At 51.1% G+C, this 18,892-nt stretch overlaps 1 protein-coding gene across 2 annotated transcripts in view; it reads right to left on the reverse strand.

The window, feature by feature from the left end:
* Window positions 1-2,580: 2,580 nt before the first annotated feature.
* The window catches only part of CRY2 (cryptochrome circadian regulator 2), a 34,165-nt gene continuing 17,853 nt past the window's right edge, over window positions 2,581-18,892 (reverse strand). The window contains exons 6-12 of one of the 2 annotated variants that reach the window (XM_040495354.1): window positions 17,257-17,397; window positions 16,688-16,999; window positions 16,292-16,443; window positions 15,967-16,169; window positions 15,540-15,632; window positions 14,225-14,366; window positions 2,581-4,842 (exon numbers count right to left, since the gene is read on the reverse strand). In XM_040495354.1, the coding sequence (XP_040351288.1) occupies window positions 14,227-14,366; window positions 15,540-15,632; window positions 15,967-16,169; window positions 16,292-16,443; window positions 16,688-16,999; window positions 17,257-17,397 (1,041 nt within the window). In that variant the 3' untranslated portion in view covers window positions 2,581-4,842; window positions 14,225-14,226. Of the gene's footprint in view, window positions 4,843-13,492; window positions 13,916-14,224; window positions 14,367-15,539; window positions 15,633-15,966; window positions 16,170-16,291; window positions 16,444-16,687; window positions 17,000-17,256; window positions 17,398-18,892 lie in introns of those variants that run through there. The other variant, XM_040495355.1, reaches the window with a different exon arrangement.

Below are 18,892 nucleotides of genomic sequence, written 5' to 3' on the forward strand. Positions count from 1 at the left end.
GGACCGCGCGCCGCTCTCGGGACTGGCGCGAGCGCCGCCGCGCGCCCCCGGGCCCAGGCTAGGGTCTCGTGCGCCCCGCCCCCGCCCCGCCCACGGTCCCGCCCCTCCGGCGCTCTCCGAGGTGCTGAAATCGCGGCCCCCGTGGCCCCTGGGCTCGGCCCAGCCGGGCTGAGTCCCACACTGACTCTTCTGCCCTCTTCCCCCTTCTTCAAAATCTTCGTGCCCGTGGGGGCTCTGCCCTTCGGGTGGCTCTAGCGCTTGGGTATCAGGGAACTAATGGCGGGACCCTGGTCCCCAGGGCCCTAGTTGGTCCCCAGCAACAGACAAAGAAGGCGGACAGGAAAAGAGAGCCGTGGAGGAAGGCAGAGAACGGTGAGATGCTTTTGGGTGTGGGCTCCTAGAGCAAGGCAGGTTTGGAGTCAGATGGCGTGAAATCACAGCCTGGCTTCCTAAGTGAATAGGTGGTGTGGCCTTGCATCAGTGCTTTTACAGTCCTAAGTTTGGTTTTCTCGTCTGTGAAATGGGGACAATAATGGTCCCTTTCATGGTTGTTGTGAGGATGAAAAGTAATACAAATATGCTGTCACCAGAGGCAGGGAACACCCCACCTCCTCGCTAGGATCCGGGTCTTACCCAACCCTGTCCCCTTACCTCTCATGGACTCTCCCTAGAGGGTCTTCTCTTCAAAGATTGACCCAAGCCCCACCTTTAGCCCCAAACAGCTATTTATGGTGAACTGAACCTTTCCTCCTGGTTTTTCTGTTTCTCCTCCCTCACATCGGGACTTTCTCAGATTTCTCTCCTTCTCACTTGTCATCCCAATTTCATTTCCTGCAGAACACCTCTCTCTTGCACACCATAGCTGGCTTCTCACATGCTTTAATTTTTTTTTTTTTTTTTTTTAAAAGCAGGCTTGCCCAGCGTGGAGCCCAATGCAGGGTTTGAACTCATGACCCTTGGATGAAGATCTGAACTGAGATCAATAGTCAAAACACTCAACTGACTGAGCCATCCAGGCACCCCTGATTTCTCACATTCTAAGACTAGGAGCTGGCCTTTCCTCCTGCTGCCATAATTGACTTCTTGGGATTCTTCTAATGGTTCCTCTGTTCCCTCCAGCACCTCTACCCCTGCTAACTTCAGGCCATGGCTCCCTCCCGGTCTCTCCCCTAAAAAGTCTAAGCCTGTGAGTTATTTTACAGAGCATGGACTGCTGGACAAACTGCTGGCCAAGGCTAGGGCCCCAGCTTTGGTAGGTCACAGAGGCTCTGACCAAACCTCACTGGTTTCTCTGGTCTCCTGAGAACTGCAGAGGTCCTGTCCTCTACCCCTGTCCTTACCTCTCTTTGAAAAAGGGGCAAACTATTTCACAACTTGTGGGATCCTATTTGCAAATCTGGACGGCCAACTGGTCAAATTAGCCCCTTTTCCTTTAATGTAGCTCCCAGAAAGCTCTGCAGGAAACAACTCCCCCTCCAGCATCGAGAACATCCCATTACCTAGTGCCAAAGGTCTTTTCCCTGCCTTTGGGCCTAGAGGAGTGGCCACTTTACCTTTCCTGCTATCTTAGCTCAGCCTCCTTTCATAGGACCAAACAGCAACCACCTGCTGCTCAGATGCCTGGCTTTTGCTCCCAGGAAAGCAGTCATGTCATAATGGCTAATAATTGTTGCTTAAGAGCGTGTGCTTGCCTCAACTAAGAGCGTCCTCAGGTCAGGAGTGTGCATGTGTCAGACAATTCCATCTTCTAGAATCTTTTGCTCAAGAACAAAGGTATCTTAGCTCCTGAGGCCAAGCCAGAGACACATTAGAGAGAAGCCAGGAGACGGGAGAGAGGGAGGGACAGGTCCAGGTCTTGGTGGGAAGGAGTTTCAAAGCAGAGTTAAGAATGAGATGAAACCCGGGGCCAAGTTTCTCCCCTTTTCCACTTTCTCTGTGCGGGACAGCTTGTGTATTCTTGGGCCCTGCCTGAGCCCCTGCCCACAAGAAGCTGGTGTGTGGTGTGGGCTAACAAAACTCTTCCAGTGATCCAAGGCTAGAAGTCATCATAGGAAAGCCCACACACACTGCAGAGAGGGGCCACTCTCTGGCCAGATGGCATGAGGCAAAAAAGCCGGGCAGATGCTGATCACCTGGTTAGATCAGAGTTCTTGCTGCCTGTGTCCCCTTCACACCACACAGTGCTTAAGTGGCTGAGTCAAGATAAAGGATGGACTGAGGGCCTGGAGAGAGCCCTAACTGGATGGACTGATCCTCAGCCCTGGGGGTTTTAGGTGGGCCAAGAGGCTGAGTCACTGCAAGATAGAATCCTGGGCCTAGAGTGCTCTATACCCTTCTAGGTGACTGACCCCCCAACTTGGCCAAGCTGTGAAACTGCCACTAGTCTGCTCTGGCCACTCACCTAGGGACCTCCCACTTCCTCCATCTCTACCCATCCCTCTCCCTCTTGCCAAGTCTCAGGCAGGGTGAAAAGCTCCTGGTTCCAGCACAACCAAGATGGTCTGGCCTAAGGCTTCATTCAGGCTCAGCCTCACAGATTCCTGGTTACCGGACCTCCCACAAGATTGACAACAACACAGCTTTGCTCAGACAGTATCAGACATTTATGAAACAAGTGAATATTCACAAAATGTGGGAGAAACACACCTTCTCAGTAAGAATAAAATCTCTGTATAAAGTGCATTTTGCCTGCGACCATCTCTCCCCCATGCTGGCCCTTGGATCGGGATTTGGGGCAATATGCTGTGGCAGCCCTGTGAACACCTAGGCCAGAAGAGGGAAGGCATGAAGCCATCACGGAGCTCGGGGCCATCAGACGCACCCTATCCTCACCCTGACCCTCCTAGCTCCAAGAGTGGACCACTCTATTCCACTGGGGATGGGCCAGCTTGCCAGGGATGGTGAAGTAGGGGGAAGAGAGCCATCATCTAACAGGCAGGAAAAGGGAATCATCCTGATATTTGAATGTGCTGCTAAATCAATACTGACTCCGGCCTTCTCAAGTTCTCAAAACAGCCTTCCAAGGCTTGCTCTACTCCCCTTCTGACAACAACCCCTCATTCTCTTTCCTCCTGGTTGGGGCTGGGGAACAGAGAAGACCCCAACCCAATGCTGTGAATATACACCATCGCCTGTACCTTGCTTCCCCCACAGGATTACGGGACATTTGTAGTGAGGGTGACAGACATACAACAGTTGGACTCTAAAGGCAGCTCTCTGGCTGAGAAAACCTGAGGACATCTCAGGAAGAAGCCTGTCAATGTGCCGGACAGCTGTAGGAGACAGAAGCCTGACTCCAGGGTTCTGGTCCGAGGACAGAGGAGGACAGTGAGGGACAGGGCTAGGGCCAAGGGAGTTAACAGCTATGAGGCTAGGAAAGGTCACAGGGGAGGTAGAGAGGAAAAGGCCCAGAGGCCAGCCTAATGTTACAGGTGAGGACACAAATCCATAGAGGAATTAGCCTCTCAGTTACGCACGCACCTATACACACACAGACACACACATGCGCGCGCGCGCACACACACACACACTCTCACTTTGTGGCTCAAGTGCAGGCCACAGGGTGGAAGGAAGACTTGCTCCAGCTGACCACACAGTCCTTTTCATTATGTCTTTCTCCACAGGCCTTCAACAGTGGGAGGGTTGAGGTGGGAGGCCAGGCCACTTCTGGAATGCAAGGCCTTGGCTTCTCGGGGTCAAACCTCCCACCTGCTGCTTCTGGAAGGGTTGGTGTGCTGGGTGGGGTCTCTACCTGGACATTTCCCAACAGTCCCTGGCAGTTCCCACCTGAGTCTACCTGCCGGGGTCCTTGGCATCCAGCTACTGGGAGAGCTGACACAGCACTTGGATGCTGACCAGCCCCAGGCAGGCCCCAGAAGCCTACAGACCACAGGACAGAATGGCTTTCCTGGCTGTCAGCTGACCTCAGGCAGCACTGTGGTACAGCCAGGGAGCCAGGGGGCCTTCTATCACCAGGAACCTGGCTTCCTCCTGGTGGAGGCGCTGACTCCACAGTCAGCACTCGGGCTGGCTCTCAGCTTCTGAGGAAGGAAGAGTAAAAGCTGGGATTCCGTTCCGAACCTTAGGTTTTCAGCCCCAGAAAGGCAGATGCGCTTTTTAGGCTACCGTCTACAGTACTATGTATATGGCACACCAGTCAGGTAGCTGGTTGTACTTCCCCATGATGACATCAAGTTTTCAGATCTGTTTACAGCCTCATGCTCAGTCCCAGATGCCCAAGGAGGGGTCTTGAGGAGCCAGTGGCAGGAAATCTTAAAATAAGAAAGAAGCCGGGCCAGGTGACTGTGTCTGGACAGCATCTGTCCCCTCCAGCCTGCCCAGCCTCCAGGGTCATAAAGCAGGAACTCAGCAGGGCTGCTTCTAGAATCCCATGCTCTGGACCAGAGCCAGCCATGTTGCCCTCCCGCTCGCTCCTCAGTCTGATGTGACGAGAGAGGAAGGGAGGGCTCAGGGTCAGGGTGGGGGCAGAGGCCAGAATCCCAGCTAGGGTCCTTCTACTCTTCTATTCAGACAAGGGAGCTGGCTCACAGGGACAGGTTTGGCTGAAAGTCACCGCCATGACCTCTAGCCTGGTGTCTGGAGGCTGAGGTGAAGCTGCTACATGTATTCCTCCAGCCCCAGCAGCGTTCGAAATCACAAGAGTGTAAACAGAGGCATGCACACGCAAACAGGCACACCACTCCTTCCTCCGCGCACGCGTACACACATGCACACTCGCTCTCTCAGTCTCTGTCGGTGATCAGCTTTTCTGCAGGTTGCACTCTGCTGCCACGGTGGCTGCTCGGGCACCCAGGCTTCGCTCGTGGAGCTACAGCGCTGCAGCTGAAAGAGAAAAACAAATGCAAAAAGGAGCATTCAGGAGGCCGCTTAGTTGCCCAGGGACACAAACTCCTCTGTCTGCTTCTCGGGGGACACTCAGGCTGGGAACTGAGAAGAGCCTAGAGTGAACTGCACAGGCCTGGGGACAAGGCTGTTGCTGGGATGCCACCGGGTGCCTGAACACTGCCCCTCTGAGGTGGCGACACAGAACCAGCTATCCCCTGCAGACCCTCTGGGCCTCCTTGGCTCAGGGCAGGAAAGGAGGAGGAGAAGGCTCTATGAGACTCAACCGAGGCCTTGGATGACACTTGCTCTGACAGGACAAGGGCAGTTTTCACAGCAAGGCACAATGGCTGCTGCCAGAGATATTCAGAAAAATATGGCTGGAAGAGAAGCCAGCTGGGACCAGTAATTTGAAGATGAAGACAAAGACTGAGTTTAGAATCAGCCAGTGAACAAATTTCCACATATAGATAAAAGAACTCTGGCAAAGTGCTAGAAGATGGGGGGGTGGGGGTGGAGACACCAGGAAGAATCATTTTAAATATTTATGACATGCTGAATCTGGGGCAGAGAGAAGAAACGGACTCATGTCTGCTAACAGAGGACAGGGTAAGCCTGTCTTAGTGCTGGGCTGCCTATTTGAATGGGTCCAGTGAACTTGAGAGTGCACAGAGACATGCAGGGTTCCATTAAAAGTTTGTACAGTTTTGGGGAGCCTGGGTGGGTTGAGCATCCAACTTTGGCTCAGGCCATGATCTCATGGTTTGTGAGTTCAAGCCCTACATTGGGCTCTGTGCCATCAGGGCCGAAGTTGGACGCTCAACCAACTGAGCCACCCAGGCTCCCCATGATCCTGTTAATCCTGAAGACATGGCCTCCATTTTTACAAATGAGAAAACAGAAAAGATAGACAGGATAAGCTGCCTAGGACGATAGCATCAAAAGTGGCAGGGCCAAACCATGAAACCCAGGTCTGATGCTGACACCTGTATTTTTGCCATTAAGTAATCTCTATGTTCTAGTATTGCTCGTCAAGACTTTTAGGGACTATAAAAAGAAATTCAACATGGGAGCATGGAGACTAATATACATCCAAGCAATATAAATGGAAGTTTAGAATTTAACGGAAGAGGGAAAATGCTCTGAAGAGTCAAAGATTCAGAATCAGTCTTCTGACACATGCAACCCTTTTAAGACAAATGTTAAATCTGAAGATTTTATCCAGATGATGATACGTTATCCAGAAGCTGGGCGAAATAAAGAGCAAATGTAAGAGTGATACCTGAATGAGTCAGTACTGAGTACCCCACTCTTTTTTTAAGTTTTACTTACTTATTTTTGAGAGAGAGAGAGAGAGCGAGAGAGCGAGCGAGCATGAGTGTAAGCAGGGGAGGGGCAGAGAGAGAGGGAGAGAGAATCCCAAGCAGGCTCTGTGCTGTCAGCACAGGAGCCCGATGTGGGGCTCGATCTCACGAACTGTGAGATCATGACTTGAGCTGAAATCAAGAGTCAGACACCTAACTGACTGAGCTACCCAGATGGTCTGAGTACCTCATTCTTTAAAATATACATTATTTTCAATTTTTCCTTTAAGCTTGTACCAAAATGACCTAGCCATATTTTTCCTAAAAGTAAATGTATTTGTTTCTGAAGTATACATGTTTATTGAAACATGCTGTGGTATATATTTTACACACAGGTCTCTCTGTGGCCCCTGTTAAGCCAGAGATGACTTTTCTTCTGAAACTGAAAAACTCGGGATTTTTCCTGAATGGAATGGAGAGTGTACCATACAGGTCCTCTTACCCAATACCTCTTTTTATCTTGTTTTCTCCACCTTTAAGGGATGGGGGAGGATAAAGAGTGCATGAAGATTCCTTAGAATATGGGCTCTAACTCTGGGGTTCTTGGCCCCTTTGTGGTCCAAGGATAGGATTAAGGGGCAGTCCATGAGGACCCTGAAGTTCTGTGCACATTTTTCTGTGTGTATGAATTGCTACAACTTTCTGGGGAGAATCTATCCTTTTTTTTGTTTGTTTGAATTTTTAAACGTTTTTATTGTATTCTGCAGAGAGAGAGGGAGACAGAGTGCGAGTGGGGGAGAGACAGAGAGAGAGGGAGAAACACAGACTCTGAAGCAGGCTCTAGGCTCCAAGCTGTCAGCACAGAGTCCAACGCGGGGCTCGAACTCACGGACCATGAGATCATGACCTGAGCTGAAGTCAGACACTTAACTGACTGAGCCACGCAGGTGACCCTGGGGAGGATCCACCCTTTATCAGACTCTCCAAAGCACGGGTAACCCGAAAAAGGGTTTACGAACCAATGCCTATATATGGTTGGGAAAAAAAATATTTTCATTAAATTAATTTCACTTTTTCTTTTTACTTTTTAATGTGGTTACTAGAAATTTAAAATTATACTTGTGGCATGCATTGTATATCTGACAGGACTGTTCTAGAGTTTGAAGCAATGAAATCTTTGTAACGGGGAGACAGAAACCCCCCTCTTTTCCAGATTCTCTGATCGAACACTAGGCAGCGTAATTGTGTAAGCAAATGCTTAATTGTAACCAGTGATCTTCACAGCTTCTGGCAAACTTGTCTCTAAGTACTTATGATTGTTGCTTACAGAGCTAGGGCTTAGCAATAGAAGATGACTGAGTGCCTTAGAGGATTTGGGGTATGTATTACGGGACTAAGGATTTCCAGGCTCCCTCTCCGTCTTGACCTAAGGGAGGAGACATGCCCTTATTTTCAATGGGCAATGGCACTGCATAGCGGTTGTCCAGGGTCTATGGGGCCTTTATGGAAGAGTAGACAAGAGCCCTGCCTTCACTCCTGAGATCACCTGAATAATGAATGGATCCATGTACTTGCTAACAGCATTGACTTGCTTTTGGTTAAAAAAGCCCTTTTCAGGTGCCTGGGTGGCTCAGTTGGTGAAGTGTTGATTCTTTAAAAAAAAAATTTTTTTTAACATTTATTTATTTTTGAAAGAGAGAGAGAGAGACAGAGGCAAAGTGTGAGTGGAAGAGGGGCAGAGAGAGAGGGAGACACAGAATCAGAAGCAGGCTCCAGGCTCCAAGCTGTCAGCACAGAGTCCGACGTGGGGCTTGAACCCATGAACTGTGAGATCATGACCTGAGCCGAAGTTGGATGCTTAACTGACTGAGCCACCCAGGCACCCCCAAGTGTCTGACTCTTGATTTTGGCTCAGGTCATGATGTCATAGTTCATGAGTTCAAGACCAGTCTGCTTGGGATTCTCTCTTCCCCCCTCTCTCTGCCCCTCCCTTGCTTATACTCTCTCTCTCTTAAAATAAATAAATAAAACTTTAAAAAAAAAAAATGCACTTTTCAGTGACAGGTTTAATTCAAATGCTTAAACTGTCTTTTCATTGCAAAGTATCAAAATCCTTTCTCTCTCTTTTTTTTAGCTGCTTATCTTCATTATGTTTTCTCAGGGGATGGCCTAAGACTTCCCAAGTCACCATATGTATAGAAAACATTATTTTGGAATTAATGTGACTTTGCAAGTATCTTTAATCAAATTTATAAAATTATTTTCTAATATGCTTTGCCTGTCAACCTTCTTAATGATTGCCTTACGCCCCACAGTGACAATGACCCACCATACAATCTGTGGATGGCATTCATTGAATTAGAATTAGGCTTATAATAAATCTCACATAAAGTACAGAAATCAAGAGGATATGTTATTTAACGTGCAACATTTCCTGTCTGCATCTGGTGCACACTGGCAGTGAGTGGGTATTCCAGTCTGCTGTGACAGCATAAGATATGTCCTGTTGCCTGCACATCTAAAATCCGAGCAATGTATTTGTCAGCTCCTCAATTATTCTGCATCACAATTAAACATTTTCCAAAGGAAAGCAACAATAAAAAGAACCAATGCCTAGAATATAAGCAGTCAGGTGGCTACAATGCTAGCACTTCAGACCTATGTAGACTTGGGTGTGACTTCGCTATGGGGCAGGCTCAGGAAGGGAGATGGCAGTGTGTGGGCCTCAGATAAGCCCCTGTGACCCAAGTCCCTCTGTGATGGGTTCAAAAACACAAATACAGAAAACCAAGGTTTGGAAGAACCAGGATATGCTTGTCCACGAAATCAGTCAAAGGCCTGGTCAACTAGTTACTCAAGCTCCTTGATCAGCAGGTAACTAGGTAGTTCCTGTGCTCTTGTTCTCAAGCCAGGGCATAAGTCTGCAGGAAAAAACATGGACTGGGGAAATCAAAGGAGGCCCTGCAAGAAAATGACGACTGCAGCATTAAAAGAAAGGGAAGAACAGGTAGGGGGAGGCACCAAGGGAAAAATCAACTCCTAAAACATGCACTGAAAAATCAATCTCTCAATCGTCCAACTCTTTCAACCTGTCATTAAATGTAAGAAACACAGAAGCAGCAGCTGAACACAAAGTAAGTTAATGACCGCCTCCCTCAGTGCACCCGCTGTTCGAATTACCCCCAGGCTACCTGTGAGCCAGATGCTAACAAGAAATCCAAGTCTGTGAGTCTACCCTTCCCCTGACCCCAGCCCAGAAGGGGTGTGTGGATGACGTGCACGCAGGAGCTTACATCAGCAGAGGATACCCCAACAGCTCAAGGTTGGCGGAAACTTTGGAGCCTGCAACCAGGTCTTGGTGCCCAGGAGCTTGAAAGGGGCAGAGGGTTTGCCACCAGCTCGCAAGTTAGGAAGAAGGAGGAACAGAGGCACAGCCGGGCTTGGATGGGCTGAGATGGGCTACAAAGCAGGGCTCTCAGCTCCGTCTCATTTCTCATGTCCGTGACACCCTTTCCCTCCCTGCACCATATAAATCCTACAGCAAGGGGAGGGGATGTCAGCCAGCCAACAGCTACTTGGTTGGGAAAGTGCAAAGGGACACTGAGTCCCAACTTCTCGTTTCCAGGTCAGGAAGTGAGAAGTGGAGAGGTGAGGAGAGGTGAGGCAACTCAGGTGAAGGCTCCCAGGCAGTGAGCGCAGGATGGCAATGCAGACACTGGTCTGAGCGTAAGACCAGAGTCCCACTGTGTAGCATTTTAGGTCACCCGCTGCCTTTCCCATACATTGTTTCACATGAGGGACACACAACAGAAGTGCTAAAACGACAAGGAAGAGATTCCAGACGTCAGGTTTTCTGCAGTGAAGCCCCAGGGCTAACCAAGCTTGGTGACCTGTGGGCAGGGGAGGGGAAGAGGTGACCCTTGGCCAGGAGACTTCTGTATTCAATTGGGGCTTCTCTCAACAACCACTGTGTGCCAGCCGATGGGCAAATGGATCATGTGCGCTGCTCCCCCATGACAAAGCAATTGGACCAATAAGAAAAATCTGTACACAATTCGAGGCTAATGGAATCCTGAGCAGTCAGCAGCTTTAGGGATTATAGGGAAGCCTCTGAAATGATAGCTATTTGGAGACTGGCTTATTTTTCAGTTTAGTGAACATTGTACAATACCACCAAATGCAGAACAGACACTGGTGTGGGTTTTAGGTAAGCATGAAACCTACTGATATCAAGGCATGTTTTACACTGTAAATTGTTGTCTGTCCTCTGAACTGCCATAGCTCTGAGGCATTAGAAATAATGGAATCACAAAGCCACAGAGCTCAGAGCTAAATGGGGCCTCAGAAGATTCAGGATGGAGCCTTCAGGCTGGTAAACAATGATTAGTCACACCTTATAGATGCAGTCTCAGAAAGGCCAGGTATCCTGCCCCAAGTCACACAACTAATGCTGACCAAGAGAAGAGGGGAGAAGGGTAAGTCTCCTGCTTCTCAGTGTCCCGTGTCAACTCTGGCCACGTGACCACAGCTCTGTGGTCCACTTAGCCCGGAGGGCTGCCTCTGGCTAAAGTAACAATAACACAATTCATGACACCCTGAGAAGCATGTACAAGATGGTAATGTGATTTCATCTCCATGGTGCATTTGACCTTGTTCAAAGGCTTTTTCGCACATACGGGTTTTCATTTTCTTTCCCTAACGTGTGCTCAATTGGCAGGGCAGGGGACAAGGTGCTATTATCACTGTTTTACAGATAAGGATGCTGAATGTCTTGGGGGCCAGGCACTACCACCAGCACCCAGTGAAACCCAAGTATACTCTCTTCTCTCAGGGTTTTCAAAGAACACGTGCATTCTTCCCCAGTCTGTCTTGTCCTCTGACCTCCTAGCCCCCCACTTCCAAGCAATTAGCCATGATTAAGAGCATAGTAAATCTTGAGAATCAGTCCTTAAGATCCCAGTTGACCAACGGATAATCTCCTGGGTGGCCAGGCCAGAGACAGGCTGACGTCCGCACCCTTGTAATGTTTTTACTTGGAGTCACTGCTATCGCGTCTCAGCTGGCTCCCCCACTGCCACCCCAGCCCAATGCCTTCCAAAAACGCCTGTTTGATCAATTCACTCTCCTGTTCCAAAATGGTCCTTAGTGTCCAGAGTACAAGGACTCACCTGCCTGACATTTAAGACCCTGCAGGCTCCAACCCAACAGTAGCCTTATGTTCTTCTAAAATAATAGTGATGATATATATAATAATAGCTACCATTTACTGGATACTTATGAGCCAGGCATTGGGCTAACTGCCTTGCCTATTACCTAGACGCTGTTAGCTGTCTTACCAGTACCCACACTTCCTAGCTACCAAAACCCTGATTTTGTTCAGTGGGTCACGGACTGGCACAGACAATGGATCATGATTGGTCTAAGTCAGTGAGTCTCAAAGTACAGTCCCAGAACAGCAGCATCATCGGCTGCTGGGAACTTGTTAGAAATGCAAATTCTCGGGGCGCCTGGGTGGCTCAGTCGGTTAAGTGTCCGACTTCAGCTCAGGTCATGATCTCACAGTCTGTGGGTTCGAGCCCCACATCGGGCTCTGTGCTGACAGCCCAGAGCCTGGAGCCTACTTTGGATTCTCTGTCTCCCTCTCTCTCTGACCCTCCCCTGCTCATGCTCTGTCTCTCTCAGTCTCAAAAATAAAAACATTAAAAAAAAAAAAAAGAAATGCAAATTCTCAGGCCCTACCCCAGACCTACAGGATCAGAAGTTCTGGGGGTGGGGCCCAGCAATCTGTGGTTTCACAAATCCTCCAGGGGATTCTGTTTCTCACTCAAGTTGGAAAACCAATGGTCTAAACCAATCCTAATAACCTAGATCCCTACTTCCCACACTGGAGGTGGCCTTGTGACTCAGTGTGGGCTCATGAGACCAACATGAAAAGCCGGGAGAAGGGTATTCTGGGAAAGCTTTTATTTTCTTGATGAAAAGGGAGAGAGGCATCCCCTCCCAATCTTTTTGTTTGTTTGTTCTTCTCCAATCTTAAAATTGCAACCCCCCCACTGTGGGCCAACCTTTACTTTCTATCTTCTTACCAACGTTATTTTTTTTCTTCATACCACTTAGAGCCTCTCCACTATATCTACTTGTTTACCATCTGTCTCCTCCCACCAAGATGCACCCAAGAGGGAAGGGCCTTTGTCAGTCTTGTTCAGCACGTCTCAGTATCCTCATGTGCACAAAAGTGTCTGGCAAACTGTGTTGACTTGGTGTGTGTTTACTGATAAATGAGCACAGTGGTCTCTTCTTTCTTGCTTTGGATGAGAAATTGATGGCTGAGGCTGTGGCAGCCACCTTGACACCACAGAACAAGAGAATCTCAGAGAAACTGGCTCTGACATAGTTGAGCCAACTCAAAACCAGCAAGGCGCACATTAGGGCCTCCTGTTAGGTGAGAAAAACAAACCCCTGTCTGCTCGAGCCAGAGCAGACAGCTTTCCTACTCCCAGCAGTGCCGCGCGCTCCTATCAGACACATAAATGTAACAATTTAGCCTTTGTAACAACCTACTTTATAGGTAAGGAAACGAAGTCTCATACCAGTTAACTAACTTGTGCAAGATCACATAATCATTAAGCTATTTTTCTTCTCCAAAATGCCCTCCTTGTGGTTTAAATCCAACTTACCTTTTAGCCCCAAGTGTAAACTTCTGTACTGTATTCCCTGATCACTCCAGCCCACCAACCGCTGGCTTATGACAAGCATGTAGAGTCTATATCATCTGTCTAGGAACTAGAAGTTATTTGCCCTCTTTTTCTAAGCAGACTGTTAAATGCTTGTGGGTGGGCATCATCACATTATCTTATATGCATATACTCCCCTACCTCACATAGCTCCTGGCAATAATTTCATGCTGAATTGGATGCCATTAGCTTACTGAGCAACCTTGATCCAGACATTTAACCTCTCTATTCTTTGATCTTCTCACCTGAAAGTCAGGAGTGACAGCCTGGCAAGGTCCAGATTTGTAAGGCAGAATGAACTTTGCTTAGTATCAAAGAGCTAAGAGATAACTAAGAGAGTAGTATCTAAGCCTGCCAGTGCTTCTGGAACAAGCCAGCACAAATCTATCAGTGACGTCTATGACCAAGAGCCTCATAGGGTAGAGGGCACAAGCATCAAACAATCGTTGTCTCACCCAGCACTCAAGCTTAGCCGCTCAAATCAGATGGCCTCACCTGGCCCTGAAATGGAAGGGTGTGGAAAAAAGAATCCATGGGCTCCATAGAGAAAAAGCATCCTCTCCAATCTAATGACGCAGACATGGCACATAAAGAACAGCCTGGGATGATGACTCAAAGAGAAGAGTAATTTATATTTCCCCAAGAAAGGCATAAAAGTCCTTTCCTGCTCTGGGGAGGGAGCCAATTTTTATTTTGTAAATGACATTCAGGGGGCTTCCAAGAAAGCTGAGTGCTGACAGGGAAGTGCAGAGCCAAGACCAGGAGGAAGGTGAGAACAGAGGAGTGGCTTCAAGAGGCAGAGACCATGGGCAGCCAGACTCTACTGGTCCTCAGGCAGGGCTGGGCCTGGCCAGCAGTGCCCAGCCCTCTGCTTGTCTTCTGAAGGTCAGTGCTGCCCTCCACTGGCCTGCCTACGGAACACAGCCCGTCCACGAGGGCAGAAGGTCCAGGAGCATCCTCAGATCCTGCCATGGGGCCATTTCTCCTACAGCTTCCTCTCCGGGTCTCTGCTTTCTTTTTGTGGGATTTGCCTCACTTTGATAGGTAGCACCGGCCACCCCGCCCCCCCCCCCCCCCCCCCCCCCGGGCGAAAGAAAGGTTTTTCCTTAGCTGGTAAAGAAAGAAAAATGCTTTACTTTTAAATTTCTTTTTAAAATTTAAGAGGCATAGAAGTCAGAATGGAAGAAATTTAGAGCTGAAATCCTAGAAAAAATCATGCAGTCGCCACCAGGTTATCATCTGGTTTGCTGGGTTTTAGCCTTCAGCTGGCAGGGCAGTAGTTTTCCAGACCCCTGTCCACCTCTCCCACCTCCTTCCTCCAGCTGAATCTGCGCTGTCACTCACCCTCAGACGTCCCTGCTCGGCAGCTCTGGGGCGGGCAACCCTGCCACCCTCGCCCGTTTGCTGAGTTCTTCGCCCGGTGGCTCCTCGGCTGCTTCCAGCTTGCGTTTCGGGGATGCTGGGCCACTCGGTAGCGCTCTTGGGCCTGTAGAGAAGCAGGTCAAAGTGTCACAAGGACCCTGCATTGAGCCAAGAGGACCCGACACTGTACAACGGCAGCTCTTCCAGGGGCAGGGAGCCTGCCTCAAAGCCATGCCAACGAGTTGCTCCTCAGGTCTGCCCCTCGGTCTTCTCTCAGCAGTGACCTTGCCTGGAAATGTCTAAGGAGGGCATGACCAGGCCTGCTGGAGGCAGGGCCAGCTTCTGGGCCCCAAATCCCACGGGCTCCAGGCCACAGACTGCTCTGGCGTGTCTGCTGCCCTTGCTCTGAAGGTCAGGCATTCCCTCGGAGACGCTGGATCAGCCTCCTGAAGCAGGAACAAGCAGCACCCTCATCTGTGGAGCTAGCCTGGCTTGGCAAACTAGAAAAACCCCTGGCGCTCTTGCTGGTCTCATCTTACTGACATCGATCCCAGAGCTGAAGGGAGGAGGTGAAGAATTCGGCAAGACTGTCTGACCTCTCTTTGCTGCCACCACCGGACTGTGCTGCCCCCTCCTGCCTGGACCACCACGGTTGCCTCCTTTCTAGTCTCCCTGTCCTTGGGCCTGCCCGCACCGCACTGTCCCTTCCACACAGCAGGCGGAGGGAGCTTTTGAAAACACAGGTCAGGTCACACACCTTCACCATACTGACCACCCCTCAGTGCCTCCTCAGTGCGCTGATGACACAAACCCCCCCCCCCCCGGGGGGGGGGGGCCGGGGGGGGGGGGGGGGGCGGGCCCATGTGACACCGCTCCTGCCACACCTGGTCCCCAGCTCACTCTAGCTCCCCCCTCGGGGTACGCCAAGCAGCACCGGCTTCCCTTCCTTTGTGCCTCGAATGGGCTAAACTCGTTCGTCTCTGGGTCTTTCCCTGCTATTCCCCTTGCCTGGAATGTTCTTCCCCCAGTTCTTGGAAAGGCTGGTTCTCCTTGTTACCAGGGTCCTGCTCAGAAAGGGGTTTCCTGACTAATTCTGTCTAAAGAGCCTGAAGGAATCCCCCTTCCCCAGCCCCTCTCTTACCAGGTCATTCAATTTTATTTTCCCCCAAAGCACTTGTTATCAAAAATGCTCTTACACAGTTCCTTTACTGTTTGTCTCTGCCAAGAGGAATATAAGCTCTCTATAAGGGCACAGATTCATTCCGGCCTCTGTCCTCAGCCCTCAATGACTACTCACCTGCACTGCTCACATTCCCAGTCTGGCTCGAGCTGGGCTCTGCCACCGGGTTGCTGAGGTCTTCCACACAGGAAGGGACAGAAGCCAGCAGACCTGGGAGAGAGGCAGGGATACGATCAGAATGTAATCTCTCAGGACTCTAGAGGGCCACCAGGCGGTTGAAAACAAGATGCGGTGGTGGGAAAGGGGGTGCTGGGCCATGACACTGGGGCTCCATCGCTTCCCGCTGTGGCCATGACGAAGAGAGGCCCCGTCCAGCCTGTCCTACAGTGCCCTGTGCCCTGGGAAGTCAAGTCAACTTAACAGCTCAAAAGAGAGCACTCAGTCTCCCTTTGCAAATATCTGGAAACCCCCTCTGAGCCCGCAGGTAGGTGCTGTCCTGCCCCTAGTGAGCTAGGGGATGGTGGCGGGAGTAGCGGCTCCTTACAGAGTCCCCGGTAGCGGGAGAGCTGCTGATAAATCTGCTTCATTCGCTCAATGTTGAGTCGGCTGGTCTCAGCATGGTTGACAATGGGCCGGGGATAGTCCACACCAATGATGCATTTGGCTGCCTTCTGAATGGACTCTGGGGCATTCCAGGGCTCATAGATGTATCGAGAGGGGAATCCTTTCAATATGGGCAGGTATCGCCTGAAACACATACATCGGACAACCGGTCAGCACACTGGCACTCTCCTTCAAAGGGCCAAGGGTATCTCATCCTAGGAGCAGGCCACAGCAGCCAGAGCAGAGAGCCTGGACCGCATCCTCACCTGATGTAGTCTCCACTGGGGTCTGTGCGGCGGCCAAAGCCTACAGGGCAGTAGCAGTGAAAGAACTGTTGGAAGAAAGCACTGCAGGACAGCCACATCCAGCTGCCCGCGTTCACGCTGAAATCTGCATCCAGGAGCAGCTCATCAAATACCTAGATGGGGAGAGTGTGGGACAATCAGCCACCTTGAGGACCTCCTGCCATGATTCTCCCCAAGTTACCATACATCTCCCCATGGAGGAGAGCCAAAGCCCTTCTGCGGAGGGCAAACCAGAGAGGATTTGGAGGGGATGCCCAGGATCCAGGGATCCTACCCCATGCCCCAGCCCAGAAGAGGGCTGCCCCTGCTGGGCCTGACAAGAAGGAACAGGCCAGCTTCCCCCGAGAGAGCACTCACCCGGACCCCGCTCTCCCAGCTGACCCAGAGGTCTCCGCGGGTGAGGAAGCAGGCCACAGCGTGCCGGGCCAGATGGTGGATCCAGCCCTCCTGCCTCAGCTGGGTCATGATGGCGTCAATCCAAGGGAAGCCTGTCTTGCCCTCGGCCCACTTGGCCAGGGCCTCAGGGTTGCGGTCCCAGGGGATCTGGATGCAGATGGGGTTCCCCTCCATGCGGTCAAACCTGGGGTTGTTGGTGGCTGCCGTGTAGAAGAACTCTCGCCACAGGAGTTGCCCAAACAGGGAGAGGGGGGGCGTGCTGTTCCGCTTCACCTGGGGTTGGGGGTAGCATGTGGATGCAAATACCCACCCAGCTCTCAGCACCATGTCGCTCAGGCCTCCCCCACAAGGGAATCTGGAGCTGCCACGAACGTGGTGGCTCCAAACCCCCTAGACGTGTGGCGGGACTGTGCCCTAGCAGTGGTCCAGCGTGCCCACAGGCTGAAAGCCCAGGCCCTTGACTGGCCCGGAAGCCCCGTTCTGCTTGGCCGTGACCGGGCGCAGGGTGCACTGCCCTCCCCACCCCTCACCTTTTTGTACAGGTCCCACAGGCGGTAGTAGAAGAGGCGGCACGAGAGGCAGCCAAAGCGCAGGTAGGGGCTGAGGCCCGTGGGGCTGGCCAGCAGGGAGTTGGCGTTCATTCGGGGCCTCTCATAGTTGGCGACCCAAGCCTGCAGTGGGAAGAGAAGGTGAAGAAAGGAAAGGCCTGGATGTTAGAAAAAAACCCCGAGGCGCCGGCACAGAGCGTGACTTCAGAGCCCGCTGTCATACACGTCCTCCCATCTGATCTGAACCATCCTCTGAGGCGGCATTTCTCAGCACCTCCTTTTGAAAACGAACAATGAAGCCCAAAGGGTGATGTGCCTCTTCTGGGGATACAGAGCCGGTAAGAGACAGGGCTGGGGGGCACTTAGCTTCTGACTCCAGACTCCACCTACATCCAGTAACTCTTTTCTCTTGCTCCACTCCTAGAACCCTCTTTCTCTTCTTGATGACTCTTTCAAAAACTTCACACCCTCTTTAGACCCCCTACGCCACACTTCCCCGCCACCCTCCAGCAGACGACTTTCCTTCCCGACAATAAGGAAATGGAAGCCCTCAGGAGAAAAGCTCCTCAACCTTTAGCCACCGAATCTACAAACTCGCCTGCATCTACACCTACCCCCTCTTGTGACCCTGCCCAAGGCCAAGGCCTCTGCCTGGCTCTGGAGCCCACCCCTCTTCCCTCTCTTGCATGTTCCGTATCTTTCTCTCCAGTTTCTACTCCAAGAATATTGGGGAAGTCATCTCACTTTTTCGCAAACCAAAGAAAAAAAAAATGAAGGACTCCTAGTAACTTCTAGAAACCCTGCAGACCTCTACTCTTGGGTCCTCTTTCCTCTCTTCACAGCCCATTTCCCCCCACCCACCTTCACTTTTCAGCCCACTCAAGTCTGGCTCCTGCCCTCACCCACTCTCACCAAGCTGCCTCCCACCAAAGTCTCTGTGGTTTCCATGCCACTGAGTCCTGCAGGCACTTCCTGTCATAGTTTTGGACCTCTCGGCACATCTCACCCTGCTCCCGTCTCCATAACCCTCTGTTCTGTTGGCCTTTGGACTCCACACACTCCTGGCTGCCTCCCCTCCCAACCCCTTCCGTGCTGGCATCTCAGGGCTCTGTGCTGGGTCCCCTACTCAACTGTGTTCCTGGGGGAGAGCGTCCAGTCCCGTGGCTCCCAACACCACTTCTTTACAGAGGATCGGCATGTCAGTGGCTCCAGCCCAGGATGCTTAGCTGCTGCTTAGCTGGATTCCCAGATCACTCCATCCACCTCCCTGCCAGGATCTCTACTTGACTGCCCTCCAGGCCCCTCGAAGTGTAACAACTCTTTTCTTCAAACCACCCTTCCACGGGCATCCTTATCTCAGAAAATGCACCGTCATCCACCTGGGTGTCCACGCCAAGGCCTGGCCATCACCTGTGACTTCTTTGTGGCCAAGTCCTGTCAATTCTACTGTTCAAAGATTCCTCAAATCTGTCCTTTTCTTCCCATCACTCTTGCCACCAACCTGGATCAGGCTAAGATGTAGACTCGACGACTGTGACAGGCTCCCAATTGATCTCCCTGCATCTACTCTGGTCGCCCTCTAATCCCATCTCCACACTGGGGGCAGAGTCACTGTTAT

This window comes from Herpailurus yagouaroundi, unplaced genomic scaffold, assembly GCF_014898765.1.
Source record: "Herpailurus yagouaroundi ecotype Mexico unplaced genomic scaffold, PumYag 187, whole genome shotgun sequence".
Taxonomy (NCBI): domain Eukaryota; kingdom Metazoa; phylum Chordata; class Mammalia; order Carnivora; family Felidae; genus Herpailurus; species Herpailurus yagouaroundi.